The sequence below is a fragment of the Papaver somniferum genome, chromosome 7 (genome assembly GCF_003573695.1).
Source record: "Papaver somniferum cultivar HN1 chromosome 7, ASM357369v1, whole genome shotgun sequence".
NCBI lineage: Eukaryota > Viridiplantae > Streptophyta > Magnoliopsida > Ranunculales > Papaveraceae > Papaver > Papaver somniferum.
This window is the reverse complement of record NC_039364.1, coordinates 225278062-225289345: the sequence shown is the minus strand read 5'-3', so window position 1 is coordinate 225289345 and position 11284 is coordinate 225278062. Positions and strand designations below refer to the sequence as shown.

At 37.9% G+C, this 11284-nt stretch overlaps 1 protein-coding gene and 1 pseudogene across 1 annotated transcript; one reads left to right on the top strand and one right to left on the bottom strand.

Annotated features, from left to right (window-relative positions):
• The first annotated feature begins 655 nt into the window (after positions 1 to 655).
• Positions 656 to 9306, top strand: LOC113299693 (ABC transporter G family member 32-like). Its single transcript, XM_026548768.1, has 24 exons — positions 656 to 933; positions 1367 to 1487; positions 1583 to 1671; positions 1750 to 1834; positions 1972 to 2131; positions 2211 to 2287; positions 2368 to 2421; positions 2553 to 2643; positions 2753 to 3054; positions 3151 to 3432; positions 3537 to 3853; positions 3938 to 4098; positions 4178 to 4281; positions 4840 to 4999; positions 5094 to 5216; positions 5300 to 5391; positions 5469 to 5801; positions 5876 to 6166; positions 6370 to 6453; positions 6551 to 6681; positions 7007 to 7234; positions 7524 to 7695; positions 8442 to 8696; positions 8803 to 9306. Exons 1-24 carry the CDS (start codon positions 656 to 658, stop codon positions 9073 to 9075), a joined length of 4263 nt encoding a protein of 1420 aa, XP_026404553.1. The 3' UTR covers positions 9076 to 9306.
• A 174-nt stretch (positions 9307 to 9480) lies between these two features.
• Positions 9481 to 10655, bottom strand: LOC113293430 (annotated as a pseudogene).
• Positions 10656 to 11284: the final 629 nt, after the last annotated feature.

The following is an 11284-nucleotide window of genomic DNA, read 5'->3' as shown; positions in this document are numbered from 1 at the left end:
ATAACATTGAAAAATATAAGTAGCAACATAATTCAGTCGATGAGATACAAAAGCAGTACAATTTTGCAGTTGATGCGGCAAAACGGTCTGTGTATGTTGAAGGCGAAAACACAGACTCCCTCCCAGTCCCAGCTGGCTTCCTTCAGAAAAATAAAAATAAATCAACGTCCATGTCTTAAATAAATTCCCTCACTTCCCCAACTGTTTTTGAAATCTACACCACCTTCCACTTAAACCCTTTACTTTCTCAACCATAATTTAAATGAAATGAACAAAACCCCTTAATCAAACTCCATCTCTCTAAAACTTTCTGAATATCACAAACTCCTAAACCCATCACTAACAATCCCGCACCAAACTCATCTAATTTCTTCCTAAAATCGGAATTATCGAACTCAAAACGGAAAAACGTGACAGAGTAGACAGAGAAGAAAAAAGAAAAAGTTACGGTTCCTATTTCCAGAAAGAGTCATTAATGCTATAAGCTCAACAACCAAAAAAAAACTTGAAACAGAGTAGAGCTAAAAATGTACTACTCCATTATTCTTACTACAATAAATACTCCTTATCTTTTCTACTTCAACAACATCTCTCTTCTTCTTCATTCACATTTCTCTAGGGTTTCTCAGTTTCTTCTTCTTCTTCTTCTTCCAGAATGTGGAGTTCAGCATTTACTAGATCATTTTCGTACAGAGAAGATGATGATGATGATGATGATGATGAGGAAGCACTTCGCTGGGCTGTTTTGGAAAGATTACCTACTTTTAATCGTGTTAGGAGAGGGATTTTTCAGAATGCTGATGGAGTTTCTAATGAAATTGAGATTGGTGATTTGGAACTTCAAGAACAGAAACTTGTTATGGATCGTTTGTTTAGTTCTGTTGGTGAAGATGTTCAACAGTTCTTTAGTCGTATGCGCCAGAGATTCGACGCGTAATTCTCTTCATTCTTGACTCTGTATTCATAGTTGTTCTTTGTTGTTGCATCTGAATTGTCATGGTTTCTGTCAAATTGCAAGGAATTGCTCAAAGAATTGGTGAAACTGAGTAATTTTTGGTCTGAAATTGTTTCATCACTTCAATTTCGTTGGTTACTGCTCAGTTTTGTCTTGCGCTGTTAAATTGTTTTGTTCTTTTCCTCTAATTGTATGTCTTTTAGTCTGAGAGAGAACTTTTTTACTGTGACTGCAAATTTTTTTTACTAGATCTTGATATTCTTACCAAAATTTTGAATTATGATTTTGGTAAAATGAATGTGGATTACAAGAATTTGATTGAATTTCTCAATTTTTGGTGATTTATAATATCCTAATTGTTGCTTGTTATTATGCCTGACATGTTTGTTTTTTTGTCTAATGGTGTTGCAGTGTAGATTTGAAATTCCCAAAGATTGAGGTTCGATTTGAGAAGCTGAAGATCGATGCTTATGTTCATGTTGGGAGTAGAGCATTGCCAACAATTCCAAACTTCATTTTTAACACAACAGAGGTAGATTTTACGAGTTTATGCTGTGTGACTTATAGCGAGGTTGTTTGATTTGTCTGTGTACATGATTACTGACTATTACTATGTTATCATTGAAGGCTTTTCTGAGGCAATTGAGGATTGTTCCAGGCAAGAGAACGAAATTATCTATTTTAGATAATATTAGTGGGATCATTAAGCCATCCAGGTATAGTTTTGATGCATAACTGGCTTCGAAATTGGAATTTCAAAATATATGGATGCTAATTTTTGGTTCCTTTTGCAGATTGACATTATTATTGGGTCCTCCAAGTTCTGGAAAGACGACATTGCTTTTGGCACTTGCTGGTCGGCTTGGGCCTGGTCTACAGGTAACTTGATCTCTTTCATATTACTTTCTAGAAAATTAACAAGAATTTATGCTGAAATTAATGCATATTTACTAGTTAGCGAATTATGCAACCTGCTTCTGTACTGAAAAAATCTTCATTTTTCATATTACTTGAAGACGTCAGGGAAAGTTACATACAATGGACATGGTCTTGATGAATTTTTCCCTCAGAGGACCTCTGCTTATGTTAGTCAAGAGGACTCTCATATTGCAGAGATGACTGTCAGAGAAACCCTTGAGTTTTCCGGTCGCTGTCAAGGTGTTGGAAGCAAATATGGTAAGCTTAAGAAACTTATAGTGATACTTTCTTGTATACAGAGAAGTTCTATATGCTAAAAAATGTTTTCTCTGCACAGATATGCTTTTGGAACTGTCTAGAAGAGAGAAGAATGCAGGAATTAAACCTGACGAAGATCTCGATATATTCATAAAGGTCAAAATCATCTTCGGATTGTTTTTGCTAAATAACCATAATATTCTTAGGCATCTCAATGTGTTTTTTTTTTAATCCAGGCATTAGCTTTGGGGGGAGATAAGACAAGCATTGCAGTCGAGTACATTTTGAAGGTATAACATTACAGGATCTGAGGATTTATTTAGATGATCTTCACCATTCTAGTTGCATGTCTTTGGAAAGAATAGCTTCTATTCCATCTAAGTGTTTTCTAATTTGAAGTACTAAATTTTATCTTACAAAGATTTTAGGATTAGACATCTGTGCTGACACATTGGTGGGAGATGAAATGCTTAAAGGCATCTCTGGGGGACAAAAGAAGCGTCTTACTACTGGTACGCATCTTTTTCATTCTTTAGTTGTTGAGTTTGATATTTTCTTTCTTTTCTTGTTGTTCTCTTTCTTGAATACTTACAGAACATGGCAGATGTATGCATTTGGCAGGTGAATTGTTAGTTGGTCCAGCTAGAGTGTTATTCATGGACGAGATATCTACTGGACTTGACAGCTCAACTACGTATCAAATCATAAAGTATCTTAGGCATTCAACCCGTGCGCTTGATGGGACCACAGTTATTTCACTGTTGCAACCAGCTCCGGAGACTTACCAGCTGTTTGATGATGTTATTCTTTTATGTGAAGGGCAAATTGTATACCAGGGACCCTGTGCGTCTGCTCTTGACTTCTTTGCATTCATGGGTTTTAAGTGTCCTGAGAGAAAAAATGTGGCTGATTTTTTGCAAGAAGTAAGTTTGTGGATATTTGGTTTTGGGGTAGGAGCATTTGTAGATTTCTCTTCTCAAAAACTCATGTCTTCTGTTTGGTTTCAACTTTATTGCTAGGTGATATCTAAGAAAGATCAAGAGCAGTACTGGTCAGTTCCTGAATGTGCTTACGAGTACATCCCAGTGGTAAAGTTTGCAGAAGCTTTTCGCTCATTCCATGTTGGTAAAAGTTTGTCAAAGAAACTCTTGGTTCCATTTGATAAACGTAGGAACCATCCAGCAGCACTCTCAACTTCAAGCTATGGTATGAATGTGTCTGAGCTTCTCAAGACCAGCTTTTCTTGGCAGCTGCTGCTGATGAAAAGGAATTCATTCATTTATGTTTTCAGATTTGTACAGGTAACATTTCCAAACTGATCCATGTCTTGGGAATTGAACTCAGGCTCCTCAAATTGTAAAACATGGCAAATGCTGATATGTGAGTACTATTTGTAACTTCGCAGCTTCTGTTTGTCGCTATAATTACAATGACTGTATTCTTCCGCACAAAAATGCACCACCAAACATTCCAAGACGGAGGCATATATCTTGGGGCACTGTACTTTGGTATGATAATGATTCTATTCAATGGATTCACGGAAGTTTCTATGTTGATTGCGAAACTTCCCGTTCTATACAAGCATCGGGAGTTACGTTTTTATCCAGGATGGGTTTACACGCTTCCGTCTTGGGTCTTAAGTATTCCTAGTTCTGTTCTGGAGTCTGGTATGTGGGTCGCGGTCACATATTATGTTGTCGGATTTGATCCACAAATAACAAGGTAACCTTTTTGCTTGTGTTGCTATGTTAAAAAATTTAGGTGATGCTCTGACTGAAGCATTGTCATTTAACTATTGCTCTGCAGATTCTCTCGTCAGTTCCTGTTATTTTTCTTTCTGCACCAGATGTCCTTGTCACTTTTTCGTTTGATAGCATCCATTGGTCGTAATATGATTATCGCCAACACCTTTGGATCTTTTGCTATGTTGGTTGTTATGGCTCTTGGAGGATTTATTATTTCCAAAGGTAATCAGCATATAATTGTCCATAACTGTTAATTTTTCAAGGTAGCTCTTTTTTCATTATCTTTCCTTTAATGTGACAGATAGCATTCCTAAATGGTGGATATGGGGTTATTGGTTTTCTCCGTTGATGTATGCTCAAAATGCAGCTTCTGTAAATGAATTTCTTGGGCATTCCTGGGATAAGGTAATAAATTTTGTGATGAATGCTTTTGTAGGCGTGGGTGTTCATGCTTTGCTACTGCCGGATACTCTTTACTACTATTTCATATGAATAAATTCAAACAATTTGTTTGTGCTATATTTATCGACACCCTTTTAACACTTCACTGTAACTTTTAGTCTGTTTTATGTACTGATGCATGGGCACGCTACAGCTCTTGGATCTCAAATAGAATTTTTGGTTATTGCTTTCTGTTTTTTGCTTTACTTTCTTCTTAGATTGCGTTAGACTTGATTAGACCATCACATGTTTTTCTCTGGAGAGGCAGCAATTAAAGTTGGTGCAAGGAAAGCGAAGGGAAAAAAATTAGATAGAAAGTTTTGCTTGTAATTATTCTCTCTAGTTGATTAGGCATTGATTCCTTCGGCAGACACTGTTGTAGGTGCAATTTTGAATAAATCTTTATACTCAATGTGGGCTTCTAACAGACACAGTTTTAGTCAAGTCACCATACAGCGGCAATTTTGAAATAACCCTTTTCCATGTGTTATTCATACTTTTTTTGTTTTTTTACTTCTGCAGGCAGCTAGTGTAGAGACTAATATAAAACTAGGTGAGGCGTTGCTGAAAGCTCGCAGTCTATTTCCCCAGAGTTATTGGTATTGGATTGGGGCTGGTGCTGTACTTGGTTACACTATAGTATTCAACTTGCTCTTCACACTCTTCTTGACTTATCTGAAACGTAAGTTTAATCTCTAAATTGTATTATTGTTCAATATACAGAGGTTTTGTTTTACTTACCAAATAAATTCATGTATCTCAATATTTATGTGTAGCTTTGGGGAGGCGACGCGCAGTTGTATCTAAAGAGCAACTCCTGAACAAGGATTTCATAGGGAGGGAAGAACGATCTATCATTCAACTAAGAGAATTTCTTGAGCATTCGGGCTCATTATCTGGTGTGTATTAATTTTTTCTCTCTCGCTCTTGCTTCATATTTTTCTAGTACGACTCACTCTGTTATCCTGTTCTACTGGTACAGGAAACCTTAAAAATCAAAGAGGAATGGTTCTTCCATTTCAACCACTTTCCATGTCTTTCAGCAATATCAACTACTATGTAGATGTACCCCTGGTATGTTTATAGCTTCCATCTAGTTTGCAGAGCTTCCTTGATTGTTCATTTTATCTTATCCAATTTTATTGCTACAGGAACTCAGGCAACAAGGCATATTAGAAGAAAAATTGCAACTGTTGTATAATGTTACCGGAGCATTTTGCCCAGGGGTGCTTACTGCACTGGTTGGAGTAAGTGGTGCTGGTAAAACCACCTTAATGGATGTTTTAGCTGGCAGAAAAACTGGTGGACTCATAGAAGGAACCATCAGCATTTCTGGATATCCAAAAAACCAGGAAACTTTCGCAAGAATCTCTGGTTATTGTGAGCAAAATGATGTCCATTCACCATGTTTGACTGTTCAGGAATCACTAATTTACTCTGCTTGGCTTCGATTGCCATCTCATGTTGATCACAAGACACAAAAGGTGATTACTAATATTGGTTCATTGTTAATGTGAGTTTTGGTTTTGGGACGAGTTTTACAGTGGTGGTTTTGCAGACTTTCGTCGAAGAAGTTATGTCACTTGTGGAGCTTACTCCGCTAAGTGGGGCCTTGGTTGGACTTCCAGGGATCGATGGGTTATCCACGGAGCAAAGGAAAAGGTTGACGATTGCCGTGGAGCTGGTAGCCAATCCTTCAATTGTTTTTATGGATGAACCCACATCAGGATTAGATGCCAGAGCTGCAGCCATAGTAATGAGGACTGTGAGGAACATTGTGAATACTGGGCGGACAATTGTGTGCACAATTCATCAGCCAAGTACTGAAATCTTTGAATCCTTCGATGAGGTATTTCTGTACAATTCATCTCAAAGAATACTCTAATAAGATAGCTTTTATATTTATTCACTACTATTCTGTCAGGATAGTAGTGTAATGTGTTCTGTGCTATTATCTGAACCTAGTCCAATCGTAATACATTGAAATAGTGTTATTCCTTCTTCATTTACTGGATATGCATGATCTGATTCCAAACGTCCTTTATTTTCCAGCTCTTATTTATGAAGCGTGGAGGAAGGCTCATTTATGCAGGTCCACTAGGTGCTAATTCTTGGAAGCTTGTTGAGTATTTTGAGGTGCGCTGTGCTCTTTGGAATTCGTGTATTCAGTTCATTTGATAGATGGATATGCTTGCATTTAAGCATCTCCTTTCATTGAATGTATGTTGTTTAGGCTGTTGGGGTGACCAAAATCAGTCCCGGTCAGAATCCCGCTGCATGGATGCTTGAGGCTACTTCCATGACAGAAGAAAGTCGCTTAGGTGTTGATTTTGCTGAAGTCTACCAGAAATCTCGATTATTTCAGTATGTAAACATTTCCAGCCTACTGTTTAATTTTTTTATTTTTTTTGTTTCGACATGCAAACAAGAAAAATCAAATAGTCAGAAAAACTCTTAAGATAAACTGCTGAAGTGTGAATTCAGTTTCAACAAAAATTAGGATGCACTTCACAAAACTCATTGTTTAAGTACAATTAGTCCTATGAGGAACCAATATGGCAATATGTGACCTCCAATGCTTGATGTCTACCCTTCAGTGGATTAGTTCAAAAGTTTGTTTTCATAGCAATTGGCTTTCCCTGTTCTCCTCATGTTCTTATTATGCTAACTTTCAATTTTCTCTTTTCAGGCATAATATAGACTTAGTTGAGAGACTAAGCAAACTAAGAAGAGACTCGAAAGAATTAAGCTTTCCTACTAAATACTCAAAGACATTTATTCATCAGTTTGTTGCTTGTCTGTGGAAGCAAAATATGTCTTACTGGAGAAACCCCCATTACACTGCAGTTCGGTTCTTCTACACTGTTATCATCTCCTTGATGTTTGGATCAATTTGTTGGAAATTTGGTTCTAAAAGGTATTAGTTGCTGGACCCATTTGAAGTTTTTATAGGTTTATAATGGCATAGCTTACTTGGACTGCTCTACAACATAACTTGTTTTTTCCAACCTTTACGTTGCTTGAGTGGATCTAAACCAGATAAAGTTTTGCTAGGTATACATTATGTTGAGCATGCATGTTTGCTTGATCAAGCAAACCAATAATTTTTACAAATGTCAGCTTCTTTATGCGACAGCTTTTACCTTCCAGTACATCGATATTTTAATATCCGCTAATTTTCTGGGATCATCATTTCAAATTTACAGAGAGACTGAACAAGATATCTTGAACGCCATGGGGTCAATGTATGCAGCAGTCCTGTTTATCGGAATTACAAATAGCACTGCTATTCAACCTGTGTTTTCAATTGAGAGGTTTGTTTCTTATCGCGAGAGAGCGGCAGGAATGTACTCAGCTGTCGCATTCGGATTTGCCCAGGTTAACCTTTTGAACACAGCCAAACTCCCCTTAACATCTTGTTTGTTTGCAGCTGACTCGGCGTCTGGATCTGAGTCAACCTCTGACTCGGGCAGAGTCAGCAGTCAGACCGTTTGTTTTGCATTTTTGAGTCAGATCTGACTCGACCTATGACTCAGACATAACCCCTGACTGGACCCATTTGAGTCAGGTAACAAAATACCCCTGACTCACGGGACCAAACCACTGACTCACGTTTTTTGAGTTAGATCTGACTCAAAACAAACATATTGAGTCAGATCCAGATGAGTCAGGTGATTTCACTTAGATCCAGATGACTCACACTATGTTTGTTTACTCCTGACTCATCTGAGTCGTCTGGATCTGAGTGAAATCACCTGACTCATCTGGATCTGACTCAATATGTTTGTTTTGAGTCAGATCTGACTCAAAAAACGTGAGTCAGTGGTTTGGTCCTGTGAGTCAGGGATATTTTGTTACCTGACTCAAATGGGTCCAGTCAGGGGTTATGTCTGAGTCATAGGTCAAGTCAGATCTGATTCAAAAATGCAAAACAAACGGTCTGACTGCTTGACTCGGCCCGAGTCAGAAGTTGACTCAGATCCAGACGCCGAGTCAGCTGTAAACAAACAAGATGTCAGACTCAGATGAGTCAGGAGTAAACAAACATAGTGGCTATTGAGTAGTTTCTCTACTCTAAATTTCCAGAACACATTAACTGAATCTGCAAAACTTAATGCATCCAGGTGGCTATTGAGTTTCCTTACGTATTTGTCCAGACACTTATTTACAGCGCTACGTTTTACTCTATGGCCTCATTCGAGTGGAACCTAATAAAGTTCTTGTGGTACATGTTCTTTATGTATTTCACTATACTTTACTTCACATTTTTCGGAATGATGGTGACTGCTGTGACACCCAACCATAATGTGGCCGCAATTCTTGCTGCTCCGTTTTTTACGTTGTGGAACCTCTTCAGCGGATTCATGATTCCTGATATGGTAATGAAATGGCAATCTTTTATCGTTAGTTAAATATTAGGACATTTTATTTGCATAAGATTTGTATCTGTATCTGAGTTCTGTCCTCTCTGGCTATCTTCTGCAGAGGATTCCAATATGGTGGAGATGGTATTACTGGGCAGACCCAATGTCATGGACTTTATATGGTCTTTTGACATCACAATATGGCGATGTTCATGATCAAGTGAAGCTCTCAGATGGAGTTCACTCAGTACCAATAAGTCAATTCCTAAGAGAAGAATTTGGATTCAGACACGATTACGTGGGTATTGCCGGTATTGTTGTGGTTGGATTCTGTGTATTCTTTGCAACAATTTTTGCTTTCGCAGTAAAATCATTCAATTTCCAGAGAAGATAGCTAAACAAGTAATAATAAGAAAACATGATCGGATTTCGAAGATTCGTGCCAGTACTAGGAGAAGATATGAGATGGATTATTACGGCTTGTATGACAGTGGTAGTTTGTTGTAGCAAAATTTGTAAATCGATGGATATATTTTTGTCTTTCTCATTTTCATATATCAACTCTATATAAACTCAAATATTCTTTATATGTATACCTATGAAAAGTGATACAATAAGCATCTTACATCTATTTGCACAAACATTTGTTTCATACACCCCTTCAGAATTGTTGTATTTTCTTTACTGAAGCATTAAGAAAAGGACACATGCATGGCTTGTTTTACCATCCCAGATTCCCAAATTTGGCTACCACTAGTTGATTTGATAATAAACAGTAGTACAGTGTTCGACTAATTAATTAGTTAGTCCTCCTGCAATTTCTTCTAATCTCTGTAACAGTGCCCGAAGCTGGACTAAGATTTCCCATCTTAACCATAGCTGCTGCGAAATCAGCAAGAAACCTAGCATTGTTTTGACTGTATGTTCGAACCAATGCATCTTGTGATCCATTATTGAACAAGAGTTGGTCTGAATTTAGTAGCCCTCGCTGAGCCACCAAGTTTTGGAAGTGTTTTCGAATCGGGTTGGAGTTTGGTCATCAAGTGGAGCCAGGTTTCGATCACCGCTACCACTGGTGGAAGGGCAGTTTGCCCTGCGGGTGTTGGCCTATGGTGTGAGAACCGGATAGAACAGTCATTTCTGCAGCACTAAACCCCTTGTTTGAAAAACTAGAAATTAATTGTGTTAGAGTACTTGAAGGGCCGGGTAACTGGTTGTTTGCAGCATTTTGCCTTGCAGTTCTTGCATCTCGTCTTCCTAATGACACTGTCCATGACTGTCCACCTTGCTGCAAATTATAAATAAAGTGATTTTTAGTTGCTTATATCACTTTTGCAGGAGTATACACAAGACGCAGCAATTGAAATTTATATGTATATGAACTCTAACAATTGGCACTGACCAAGACGACACCATCTCTAGTGGCAAGAGCAAGTATATCAGCACAAGATACAACTCCACTGCAACTTGCTTCAACCTGTGATTTAATTGTGTCGACCACTTCGTAACCGCGTGCTGTTCCTGCATTGGGTCCTGCGTTCTTCTCACCAGTAAACGTTGCTGTGTCGTCCAGCAAGATAGAAGCATCACAACCCTGATAATCAAATATTAGTCATTAGGATTAGTACTATAATATGCAAATTAAAATTTTAGTTGAGCAATATTAGTATACGTGGTACCCAGGCATGCATGTATATTACGTGAGATGATAAACTTTGACGAAAACTCATTGGAATTCACTATGTATAATTTAAACATACATTAACAAAGCAATCGTGGAAGAAGAGGCGAAGGAAAGAGGCAGCTATTCTGGAATCTGAGTTAAGGGCTTGGGTCATGGCACCACGCACAATGGTGGTTAAGTTTGGGCAAGTTGTAGCATAGAAGTTTGTGGATAACTGCCCCATGGGACGAAGAGAAAAGCAAAGCCAGAAAAGAGAATAAAGTGAGAAAGTTAACAGGAATGGCAGCCATGGGAACTAAAATGACAAGTTATCAGTGATGAATGATTGGGAGATGGTAAGTTTGGATGTGAAGAATATAGAATGAAACTATCTCCATTTATAGAAGTATTAGGATGCATGCATAGAACGTAACAGGAAGAGAATGTGTGAGGGAAATCGAGTGAGGAAGAGATTATGTTTGACTGATATTTGGTGTGGTGGGGGTTAGGGTTACAATACAAAATGAAGGGATGATATTTCAAAATGTGCTGCTTGGATTGTCATATACATCCAAGATTTTAAATGGCATATATATTTGACTTACCTACCATTAGCTCCAGATTGTAGTCGATGAAAATTCTATCTCTAATAAAATTTTAAACTGGGGGGACATGTTTGAAACTTCGAACCCGACTGCATACAATTGGATTTAGCTAAGTGGACAAAATTTATATCAGGAAATTGGTGGTATTATTCACCAAAAAAATCACGCGCACAGCTGATACTTAGATATTTTAAATTTTCAGCAACCACACGTGGTCCTGTGCATAATTAGGATATATCCCGAAAAACAGAAGCATATCTTCCAAGGGTGCAAAACTACAAATGTAAGACCGCGACCTTCTTGCCAAGCAAGGTGCTGAGTTGGATTCTCAATCT

Excerpts from the sequence above, each read along its gene's own strand:
- LOC113299693 (XM_026548768.1), top strand. The coding sequence starts at position 656 with ATGTGGAGTTCAGCATTTACTAGATCATTTTCGTACAGAGAAGATGAT. Across the intron at positions 6,167-6,369 it reads TCTTTGAATCCTTCGATGAG|CTCTTATTTATGAAGCGTGG; the intron begins GTATTTCTGTAC and ends TTTATTTTCCAG. Across the intron at positions 6,682-7,006 it reads CAGAAATCTCGATTATTTCA|GCATAATATAGACTTAGTTG; the intron begins GTATGTAAACAT and ends TTCTCTTTTCAG.